This window comes from Stegodyphus dumicola, chromosome 10 (assembly GCF_044657685.1).
Source record: "Stegodyphus dumicola isolate Sdum_Otavi_A_Nest chromosome 10, ASM4465768v1".
In the NCBI taxonomy this organism is placed as follows: Eukaryota; Metazoa; Arthropoda; class Arachnida; order Araneae; family Eresidae; genus Stegodyphus; species Stegodyphus dumicola.
The window spans coordinates 122,702,507-122,715,018 of NC_140777.1; the positions used below are offsets into that span (position 1 = coordinate 122,702,507).

The 12,512-nt window shown below is 34.8% G+C and overlaps 1 protein-coding gene across 2 annotated transcripts in view; it reads left to right on the forward strand.

The window, feature by feature from the left end:
* Positions 1–12,512, forward strand: part of LOC118189288 (uncharacterized) — a 140,545-nt gene that overhangs the window by 37,844 nt on the left and 90,189 nt on the right. For both annotated transcript variants that reach the window (XM_085825475.1, XM_085825476.1), the window contains exon 2: positions 11,025–11,312. In XM_085825475.1, coding sequence (XP_085681601.1) covers positions 11,025–11,312 — 288 coding nt within the window. The remainder of the gene's footprint in view (positions 1–11,024; positions 11,313–12,512) is intronic.

The following is a 12,512-nucleotide window of genomic DNA, read 5'->3' on the forward strand; positions in this document are numbered from 1 at the left end:
CAATAAAAAAAAAATTGGGATTCCAGGTGCACATGTTTGGATGAAGGAGTTTGTTATTCAAATTTTGATGACTCTAGGTGCTGTTGTTTTTTACAATGTGAAAAAATACATACATTAATGTAAATTATTCATTATATAGTTTCTTTAAATATAATACAGGGTGATAAGATTTGGTGGCGACAATTTGAAAAGTGATGCAAATCATTTAAGTGATTTGACGCAAAATACTGTTTTGAGACTAACAGACCTTCTGAGCTAATGCGCCTTTGGGATAAAAAATACGCTTCACCAATGATAGCAGAAAGCAAATGAACAGGATATTTGATAATCACTTAACAATAATATCATTTGTCATGACCTTAAACTTCAGAGGAATAAGATAAAACAATGCAGCATTTAACACTTGGGACTTATGAAGACTTTTAACAACGATCTTATAGTAATCCCTTTCATACTGGTATTAATAAACAGGAACCTTCGGCAAAAACGCCAGAGGAGATGAGGTAACTCCAAACAAGATTGTTCAACCTATCAACCTCCTTCAAAAATAAAATTTAAATTTTTTTATAGTAACTTCATTATACACCAAAACTCTCTCCTCTCGACGAGGCACACACACTCTGACTGACTGCGGATCAGCAGGATTTATATAGCTTTCAGCTTGTGTTCGAGAAAGTTCTGGGCTAAACTGGTAAGAATTCGTTCCAGAAGGTTCTACAACCATCCATGGTATATCACCAATTTTGTCGCCAAATGTGGCAACCCTAAAACTGCTTTGCGGGAAAGCCATCTTGCCGCGCCTGTATATTTCGTAACAATATTTTGTGATTAGATTTTGAGATCACTAATTGCTGTCGACAACAAATAATGCCATTCTTCGTATGCAATTCCAATTGAGAATTTCAATAGGTTTCAGCAAGAACATCAAGATTTTGTTTCATCTTAAACCAGCCTTCAAGATGTAGGTTTTTCACAATTTATAGTTTTGTATCACAAATTTTTGTTGCCTAATCTCATCAAGTTTGAATTGTAAAGCTTGAACAACCACAGAGACCATTTGCATATGATCTAAGTCAGTAGTAATAACAGGATTTGATGACAGAGGAGTTTCAGGCAAAGCAACAGTTATCTGTTCCCAGGAATATCTGTTGACTTAAATCTTGGCAATCGAAGTAACAGTCTCCGGAATCTTGATGAGATAGCAATAAACGATTTAAGAATCAAACATAACAAGCATGTATGGTTTGTTTGTATTTCTATGTTTCGATCAAAAACACAGTAATGAAAATCTTCACAAGCATGGAGGGCAGCAAGAAGTTCTTTTTCTATTACGAAATATCTTGATTGTGCATGAGTTAATGTTGATAAATGCACTGATTTATCATCTTGCAGAGAACTCCACCTATTCAAAATGAACTAGAATCAGAAAGTACTACTGGTTTGTCTTTATCAAAGAATTTAAACATAGACTTTACCTGAAATAGATATTTGACTCGCAGATATGTTTGATCACATTGTACATCCCATAGCCAGCAGCTAACTTTTTTCATTACATTTCTCAAAGTAGAATCTTGAGAAAATTGAGACACAAATTGTTGAGAATCGAGCATTTAATTAATATTATGTGCAGTTTCAGTGCCATCATTGTTTTATTATGTTTAATGCATCTGGCATCACTATTATTTTTGCCATTCTAAAAGTTGTCATGTAAACAATAAGACATACGTAAGTTCTCTTTATTTTTTTCTTAATAAAGTCCAAAATTCAATTAGCCATCACTGTGTTTGTTAATTTTATAACACAAATTTCACTGAATATGTTGTTATATCCAGAAATCTCATCAATTCTTGTTTATTGCCAAGTGTGAGAAAATTTGCAGTTGCTTGCAACTTGGCTGGATCTGAATGGAGAGGCTATCAGATGACACCATGTGATCTAAATATTTTAATTCTGATTCTGCAAATTACATTATCTCTTGGTTGAATTTAAATCGATTTTGCCTGCCAGTCTGAAATATCATTTTCATAATGGCCATCAAGAGTTTCATGATGTAAAATGATATTGCCAAAATATGGATAAAGATTGGACAATCCTCAAAAAGACCGTCCCCTGCCATGCGAAAAACTTTCGATGCACAGCTGAGGCCAAAAGGCATGACAAGGAAATACCTTTTAAAAGACTTGATAAATGTACACAAATCAGCACTTTCATCATCTAGTTGAACATGCAATAAAACATTCTTTGCATCAATTAAGGAAATAAATTTAAATTCCATAAGTTTTTACTGCAGCTTATCCTGTGAAGGAATCTGATGATTCATTTTCTTTTTTGTAACAATTAGGTGTACACAATCAACTAGCTTTGTAAGCTATTCTACGATTCCATCTTGTTCAATTTGCAGCAATTCTTGAACTTTGCTATTCTAATGCTAAGCCTATTTTAAGCAGCAGCTACAAGAGATACAGATCCCAGTGGTAAGGTGATTTTAAGTTTGGTAAGGTGATCCCAGTGGTAAGGTGATTTTAAGTCAAGGAGACTGTCAAGGACATATTCCTTCAAATACATTGTTTTTTTTAATTATGTGATGCATTGTTGAAAAATTAGCATGAACACTACTTTAAAAAAATCAGTTGATTGATTAATTTGTTGAATCAAATTTAAGTCAATGTATATTTCTGCATTCAATACTTGTACATCCAGATTCACAATAATGAACTGTATAATATACTTATTATCGCTGTAATGTTTAAGGATACATTCACTAACAACTTGCCAAGTACACATATTTTTGTAAAAACACTGATTGATGCTGGGTGAAGTATTGGCTTACCAATTAATTTCTGAAAGAGAGAAAAAGATAAAACATTTACCTATGCAGCAGTATCTAATTTGAAAGCAACTGGGTATTCATTAACACTTTGCAGTAACAAATCACTTTTAATAGTAGTTGAAAGAGCACCAATACAAGCAATATTTGGGTGTACTGAATAAATTGAAGAAATTTGATGTTGGTGTCTCGATGTTTGTTATTTTCTGGCTTGCCGGCAAATATAGCAAAAATGATTCTGGGTTTAATCCTAGAATCCCGTGCACACGGGATTTGGCTACTTTTGGCTACTTTTATGATGAGCAGTAAAAACGGGACATATACGATAAGTAGTAAACAGGTATTCAAAGAATATATATAGTTATACATAGTATATACTATGTATATAGTGATAGTATATAGTGTATAGTATACTATCACTATATATACATAGACGTTCTTTTGGTAATTTTTGGTGTTGGCAATAATTTTTAAAATCGCGCCAAGGCTGCACCGTATACTAGGATTTTACCATAATTCTGCATTCCACAATTATTACATGTCTATACATAAACTGGGAATTGTTTTGACTGATGTCCTGAACCACAACACCAGCAAGGACTTTGTGTATGCTGCACTTGTGAATTGTTTGGACTTTTCTGCTTGTAAGTATGGCTCTGGTTGTGCTGCTTGAATGCAAGTGTAATTTGAAAAGTTCAGATAATTTCAAATATCAGTATTTCTCTGTAAAGTGAATTCCTATTCCCTAAGTGACAAAGTGCATAGTCTCTTAAGCCTTGCATGATATGATGTTTTATGCTATAATCATAAACTGGACTATATTCACATCAATCAACATGTAATTTGATCTCCTTTACATATTAATTAAAAGTTCTGTTCAGCTTTTTTGAACTATAAACACAAAAGGCACCAGAATGACGTTAAGACATCTCTATTAATTAAAAGTTCTGTTCAGCTTTTCTGAACTATAAACACACCAGAATGACATTAAGACATCTCTATGTGGCTTACAATGTTCGTTAATTTGTCAAAGATATCTTTCACTGTCCTGCTGCAAGCACTAGAAATGTTAAAGTCAGAAAGTCTTTGTATGTCGATTTGCCAACAATTGCCAGTAGTATCACAGCAAGTATTTTTCCTCCTCCTTGTGATATTTCAGAACTTTAGGTGATTTTACTGTAGGTGATACAGCAGTCCACTGTTTATTGCTGTGTGCTATGATTGCGGATATCAGCTGCCGATGAAATCTTTCAACTTGGCTGTTTGCAAACGGATGGTATGGAGATACGCGGTGTTGAGCTGTACCCAAGAACTTGGTTAGTGCATCAAAAAGTGATGATTCAAACTGCCTTCTCTGGTTGGTAGGTAGCCAGAGTGGAGATCCGAATCTGGAGATCCAACCTGTGTAGAAGGCTGCTGCAACAGACTGAGCAGATATATCTACTACTCGAAATGCCTCTGGCCACTTAGAAAAATGATCGACACATGTGAGACAGTATCAAAAGCCTTCAGATATAGAGGGAGAGGTCCTACGAGGTCAATGTGCACATGTTCGAATCTAGCACTAGGTAGCACAAAAACACCAATTTTACTTTTGGTATGGCATGTCACACAAGATTTCTGACACTGTAAGCATTCATGAGTCCTAGATGCCACATCCGCTTTCATTGAAGGCCAAACATATCTTTTGTCGATCAGGTTTACTGAGGCTTTAACACCTGGGTATGAGAGAGAGTGAAGACTGCTAAAAAACTGCTTGACAAAATGACTGTGGAACGAAAGGGTGAATGTAACATGTGGAGATATCACAATGCAGAATAACTGCAGGCTGACCAATTAAGAGGGGCTTCAGCACTCAGGAGGAAGTCGAATTTCATGATAAAATATTTTGCAATTCTGCATCATTTTCCTGCTCCTTGGCAAGCTGGCAGTAGTCGACAGCAGATGGTGTGCTAATAGTAGCTATATGGATCCAAGACAGTACATCTGCTAACAACATTGTTCGAACCTTTTAAGTAGCAAATATGAGTTGTAAATTGGCTGATAAAGTCTAGCTGTCATGGGGAGCATTTATCTTCTTTTTGCCAAAATGTAAGCGGTTTGTGGTCCGTGAATAAAATAAAGTTATGACCTTCGATCATATGTCGAAAGTTTCATGGTCATATATGGCACAAGGAGCTCTCTATCATAAGCACTATATATCTGTTGTGTTGGAGATAGCTTTTTTGAGTAAAACGCAAGAGGTTGCCATCCTTTTTCAACTTCTTGGTGAAGAGCTGCACCCATAGTTGTGTCAGAAGCATCAACTACAATTTCGAGTGGGGCCTCTGATGGAGGATTGTACAAGATCATCGCATCTGACAGATCTTTCTTACATTTCTCAAATGCATTTGTGGGTACTTTCGTCCATGTGATTGATCCATGTAATGTGTTGTTTTTCGTCGCCCCCTTCAGATATGTATTAAGTATTGTTTGAGTTTTTGCAGCTTACGGAATAAAACGGCGGTAAAAACTGCACATAGCCAGAAAATGCCTAAACTTTTTCACAGTTTCTGGCTTTGGGAAATTCACAATTGCTAAAACGTTCTACGGCAAATGGAATTTTATTAGCATACCATATATTAAACGAATCCCCTCTTTTCCCATAAGCCAACATCTGATCGTTCAAAATATCTCTCCCAATAATTAGGTCATACGGCTGTACTTCATCATTTACGATAAACAAATTCGCGGTTGGATTTCGCCGATTCGAAGTGAAACATTAACTTTTCCCAAGGTCGTTGTAGATGCGTGATTTACGCTCCCGATTCCAAACAATTTTTTTGTTTCCGGTTGCACTGGTAATCGTAATTTCGAAAAGACCGAAAATCTTAATAGACTGACAGCGCTTCCAGTATCAATCAAACATTCGATCGGTTCACTGTCGTTAATTATTGCTTTCTTCAAATACTTTGAAACGTCATATAATCCATCATGATTCATCGCGACACTATTTTGATCTTTCATTTTGTCATTCTTCATTTCTTCGCGACTCTCTGTCTGACGCGGGAGGCATTTGGCGTCACAAATCAAGCTAGAATGTTTACGCTTACATGTCGTGCAGCGCTCTTTTGATTTACATAAGCGGACCACGTGAAATTTCTGGAAACATAGAAAACATCTCGCGTTCCGTTTTAAACTTTCTAATTTCTGTTCGCGCTCCTTATCACAATTTTCGGAACTGTGCTCAGAATTATTGCAAAAAATGCAAATTTTCTGAAATGTGCTCAGTGTGGTTGCGTTAGGAATCGAATCTTGCTGCTTCCCTTTAAACTTCTGAAATCTATTCCCTTTTCCGAAAATTTATTAACTGACAGTTTATAGTCTACGCTTTTAACTGATTCATTATTTTCCCTTGTTTGTCGAAACAGAAATGTTCGTTCTCGCGTCTCTATGTCTCTTCTAAGAAATTTTAATAATTCTGTTACATTCCAAGAATCGTCTTTTTCATGCTGTCTATAAAAATCTAGCACAATGGAATCTGGAATAAGTTTGGTTAGTAGTGGAAACAACAAACTTCCATATGAATTCAGTTCGACACCAAGAGTTTGTAAACCCCGTACTTGGATTTCTATCGTATCGTATAACTCCCTTAACTGTTTCAAATACGAAGCTGATTTTACTGCACTTAAATTTAACAAATGGTTAATATGAGATCTTACAATAATTTCTTTTTTCCCGTATCTTTCTTTAAGCAATTCAACTGCTAAATCATAATTATTTTCCGATACCAATAGTCCTTGAATACTAATTAAGGCTGGTCCTTTCAAGAAAGCTTTAAGATAATTATATTTATCTACTTTAGATAAGCGTTCGTTACTGTGAATCGTATTATCAAACTGTGACCAAAATTCCTGAAACTTCTCTAAATTACCCTCAAATGGTTCTACATGAAGTTTCGGCAAATTTATTCTTGGTTTGTCTGGTTCACTATTCGAAATAAGTGAAGAATTATTCTTCAACGAAAAATCTCCCTTATTTCTATCTGAATTCTGAAGATAATTCTTAACTTTCGATTTCGCGTAGATGATGCGTTCTCTGTATTCCTGATTATTCTCGACTTCTGTTTCCAGATCAGATACTTCAGGAATTAAATTCTCAATTTCTAGATCTAACTTAAATATCTGATCTGCTTTTTCTTGTAGATTCATATCACGTTCTTCTAATGATTTTGTATCTACAATATCCTGTTCCAATAGTTCACATATTCTGTTAATTACTTGTGTTGTTAACCTTCTTAAAGTTTTACGTTTCGTTTTTGCTTTATCTAAAGCTTTCTTTGTATTCTCGTCCATAATATTACCTAATAATATAATTCTGTACTTCAAATTCTGTTAGAATTATTCTACAGTTCGCATGCATTCAAATCTTTAAAAACGAAACTTACCCCTTCTTCGACGTTCTTGGTACGCGAGTCATTCAATGCGTACTTACATCAATCATCCCACTTCTGAAAATGTTAGCTTTAATCTCCGTTATCTATCTCAGGACGGCTAGGGGTAAGTCGGGCTTTCACTTTTCATTCAATCGGGATAACTCTTGCATTTTATAAATGCTTTATTATTACAATAATTATATACATATATACATATCATTACGGAACATTCTTAACATCAATTCTGTTCTCTCGCTTCCCGATTCTTGATTGATATCGTGCGCCCCCTATCGGCGGCTTTTCTATAGTGCCAACTATCGGCTGATAACACTACTGTGCTTTAAATCAAAACCCTTATTAATGAATAAATAGACAATAATATCATGAACATCAAACCAATATGAGTAAAAAGTATTAATAAAGAATAAAGATTACTGCATTACAAAGCAACAGTGTTAATTAACACAAAACTGAGTTTGTGTCTTTTGACTTTCTTTTGACCAGATCTAGAACACGTGACAACGGCCATTCGAAAAATAAAAAGAAAGACGTTAAAATTAAATAAACACCCCCACTCATAGGCGAAAAAATAAAACGTAACTTTTAAGCCATGCAGTTCGAATTTAGTGATGGAGAAACTAAATTAAAAAGTTCTTTCAGGCACAGAAAGTCCAAAATTACAATGGGGATCGAACCCACAATCTCGACGTACGGAGAACACCCAGTTTGCTCTTTGCCACTAGGCTATGATCTCTCGTATAGGAACTGTCGGAAAAGCTATGTACTTCGTCGCCTGATTAACTCCCATTTTCGGCGAAGTCAATTGAGTCTCTGCGCTGCTTTATTCTCGACTGGAGATTTTGATTTTTGAATTTTTTCAATAAGTGCGACTACAGTTTCAAGTAGTTTATGAATATTTTCGTCTAGTACCCATGACATGGCATCATTAATAGTTTTTGGAACTTTTCTTGGAGAGTTAAAATCATTTTCACCCAGAATTAGAAAATATTTGAATATATAAAGTAATGGGGAAGACAAATCTTATCAAAATAAGAGAATCCCTTAATTTTTTATTTTTAAAATTTACGTTACTAGTCTCCCACAACACAACATTTTCTCATAGAAAACTATTAGTTGAGTTTCCCTCCAACGAAATGCAGCCATGTTTATTATTCCAAAAGAAGAGGAAAGCACGTGATCTCTCAAAGCAATCTTATTGGCTAGAGACTCCGATTTTATCGTAGGCTAGTGAGCAGTGAACACCAGTTCTGAAATCTCGGCAGAGAACATGACCGATTTTTGGCGCATGCGCAGATCCTTAAAATTGTTGTTAGACCTGTTAGAGTTCCAAAGAGGAATGATAGTTGGAGCGCGTTTAAGTGGAGCATCAGTTGCGGAAACAGCAAACCTTGTGGGGTATGCAAGAAGTACGGTATCAGCCATTATAACAGCGTACACGAAAGAGGGTAAGACGATGTTTTCAAAGCACAGCAGTGGCCGAAAGTCAAAGCTGGCTGATAGGGATAGACGGGTCTTGAAGCGCATAGTTGCCCGAAAGCACAAGCATTTGTTATCCGATATAACATTCAAAATGAACAGTCATTTCCAGGACCTCATTTTAACAAAAACTGTCAAAAGGGAACTTCATGCTGCCAACATTTACGGCAGAGTGGCAATTCGTAAACCCTTGGTGAAAGCAACTAATACTTTCAAGCGACGCCAATGGTGCATTCACACAGGTCACGAGATCACAAAGGCTGATTCCCCACAGCAGTGGCAACAGGTAATATGGTCAGATGAATCGTCATTCACCCTATTTCAGACGACCGGACGTGTTTATGTCTGGAGAATGCCCAAAGAAGCAGTTCATCCTGACTGCCTCTTGCCGACTGTGAAGCAAGGGGGTGGCGCCATTATGGTATGGGGTGGGATATCTTGGCGCGATCTTGTGCCACTTGTTATTCTGCATGGGAGGATCACATCCATTCACTATCTAAGCATTCTAGGGGACCATGTCCATCCTTTTGTCCAGATTGTATTCCCTGGGGAGCGAATGTTTTTCAAGATGACAACGCCCCTATCCACACTGCTAGGTGTATTCAAGAATGATTCAAAGAGAATGACGATGCAATTGAACATCTCGCTTGGCCCTCTCAGTCTCCTAACTTGAATACTATTGAGCATTTATGGGCATATTTGGAGTCCAAATTTGGTTCCCGATTTCTACCTCCATTCGGACTTTCGGAATTAGAGACCACTCTGCACGAGGAATGGCTTAATAATCCTTTAAATATCGTCCATGACCTTTCTGCATCTATCCCACGTCGCATTCAATCTGTACTTCAGTCAAAGGGTGGCCCAACCCCCCTATTAAAGATTTTCCATTATTTCACAGCTGTTCGTATTATTTTGTCCTCCATATGTATTTCTTGGATATAACTGTTTTATCTTTCAATTCAGGATCCAACAATGTTGAAATTGTTAAAAGCGCTCAACTAAAACAGGTGGTATGGCCTAAAACATACTCCTGGTTTAGCGATATCTGGCGCCTTTCTGGAAGTTTCGGAAAAATGCATTTTCGAAGCTATAAGAGCGCTCTTTCCGGAAACGTGCAACAGCATATGAATAGCTCTATAACAGCAACAAATCAGTTGTTAATCAGTGATTCAGTTCTAAGTGCTGAATCACTGCTATAACACGGTAGAGAGGTTCCTAGAAAATACCATGCTGTGTGAAACAATGTTATAAGAAACTAACAAACAAGGTAAAATAGAGGGATGAGTACCAAAAACTTTTTAAATTAAAATATACTTTTTTAATGTTTATCACTGCTACCTCGTTTAGATTTAGAATTTTTACAACCTGAGATGCTTTTTCTTCTTTTAACAAACAATTAAAAATTTGCATTTTCATTTCCAGAGAAACAAATTTTCTTTTAAAAGTTGTTTTCTTACTTTTAGAAATAGTTTGTGATTAAAATACAGTTTCGAAACAATTACTCCTAAATACAACAAGCTAATTAGTAACGCATAATCAAGAATTTTTTTTAAAAAAATTTTCCTCCAAAATCACAATTACGAAATTTATGAAATCTTCCGACTGAAAATTTGGAGCGCAAGATTCATATTATGTAAATGATATGTTCGACTCGATTATTTCGAAAGAATTTCGATGCGAGAGAATGCAGATATTCTCAATAATTATATTATTTTTTTGTGTGTGTGTTTGTGTGTGTGTGTGTGTGCGTATTTAAATGAATAGGTTGTAATTGTGTACTACGCGATCGCATAGTATGTAATTTAATTTGTAAATGTTTGAAATAAAAATTGTGTCATCCATATATATATATATATATATATAATGTTATATGAGGTTTTACGCATTTTCATTAACGTGCTAGAACGAAATCATGCAATTCTGTAGGTGGATTTCCACAATTTTCTTATCGTATGAGAGCGAAACCGTGTTATGAAAGGGATATTTTGTATTTCAGAGAGACTGCTGTTCAACCGTTTGCTGAACTGTGTTTTAAAGCTTACTGTGTGAGTAATTATTGGGAATGATTATTGGGAATTTATCGTATTTCTCATGTACTAAGCAGGATTTGCCAATATCCACTTTCTTCTTGAGTTATTTACTACAATTTTTTCACTATATAATGAAGGTACATGCTTTTTTGATGTCTCACCAAAAAGAGCTTTAATCATATGAAATTACTTGAATCATTTTTCAAACAAAATTTATGTCTGCAAATTTTAATTTCTTTAATACGTTTTCTTACAGGACCATGACCAACGAACTAGGAATCGGCTCTAAAATGTCAGTTAATGAAATTGCTAGCGAAATCTTTCAAGATTCTCTGGTCACTGGTATACCAAATATAATCACTGAACATGACAGAACGAAGAAAGTCCTGAAAATGGCTTACTTATTTATCTGTATCCTTGGATTCATTTTCCAAATCGTAGATTTTTTTGAGCTTTACTTAGCTTATCCAACAATGATGGAAACAAGTTTTCCAAGAAATGTACCTATCATCAGGCCAGCCATAACATTTTGTAATAAAAGCCCGTGAGTTGACATTCTTTACTATTCTCATTCGCACAGTAGACAGCACTTAATGTGATCACGGTTTATGTTTTCATTCAGATATTGTTATATTATTTTCGAATTGCCGAAGCATCGCCAGTTTTATAAGAAAATGTAGAAAATATGTCGCTTATTGTGATCAACAGTTTGGTTAATATTATAGAATAATTATTAAACTGAAGGAAAGTCGCCAAATGAGGTCAATAAAATTATAAAATTTGCCAAGTGACAGAGAAATATCGCCAATTAAGGGGTTTTGTCGCCAAACAGCTTAGTTTGATTTTAGTTTGATTTGAACCATTAAAAAAATTAGACAAAAAGGTAATCATAATTTGTCGTAGATTTTGAATAACTTTGTTGATTCTAACGGCGATTAAATACAGAACTTCCTTCTTCAGGAAAAAAAAAATTCTGCAGAATATTTTGCTTTTTCCCATGGTTCAGGGTAAAATTCTTTAAAAAGAAAAAGAAATTAAGGTTATTTTTTTTCCTAGGTTTTTTTTTTTTTTTTTTAAATGCAATTTCTTTTTCTTTTTAACATGCTTTATTTAACTGAAAAAAAATTCCCTGAAAACTTCTACACGAAATTAAGGTTGCTCTTTTTTCCTAACCGAAAAAAAATAAATGTATAGAAGTTTTTCTTTTTCCCACACTCTTGGAAAAAAAAATCGCTGAAAACATCTGTACGAAACTAAGGTTGTTTTTCCCTAATTTTATATTTTACAATGGGAAATTCTCTTCCGATAAATGAGGAATGTCCTCTAGTATAAAGTTTACGAGTGACGATCAGTTAAATTATTTCTAGAAAACAATATGAACTTATGCATTAAAGGTATTATGTGAACAGTTCATAAATAAACTTTGATCTTTTATTTATTAAAGTGCAGTAAAAGTACGTATTTTTATGTTTCTAGTTATATTTATATTAAATTCCATTACTGTTTTAAAAAGCATTTTTCTCATCACTTACTGTTATCATTCGGTTAATGTTATCGAAATAGTCGCGGACAAACGTGATCACATTAGGTGGTGCCTACTGTATCATGTTTATGTATTCATGATGCTAATGAAATATAAAGGAAAACGAACCTTTTTTAAGATTTAAAAAAATAGTTTTTGATAGTATATTAAAATAGAACAAAATTTTGACGGTTTCCAAAATGCATTTATATGTATACAGAG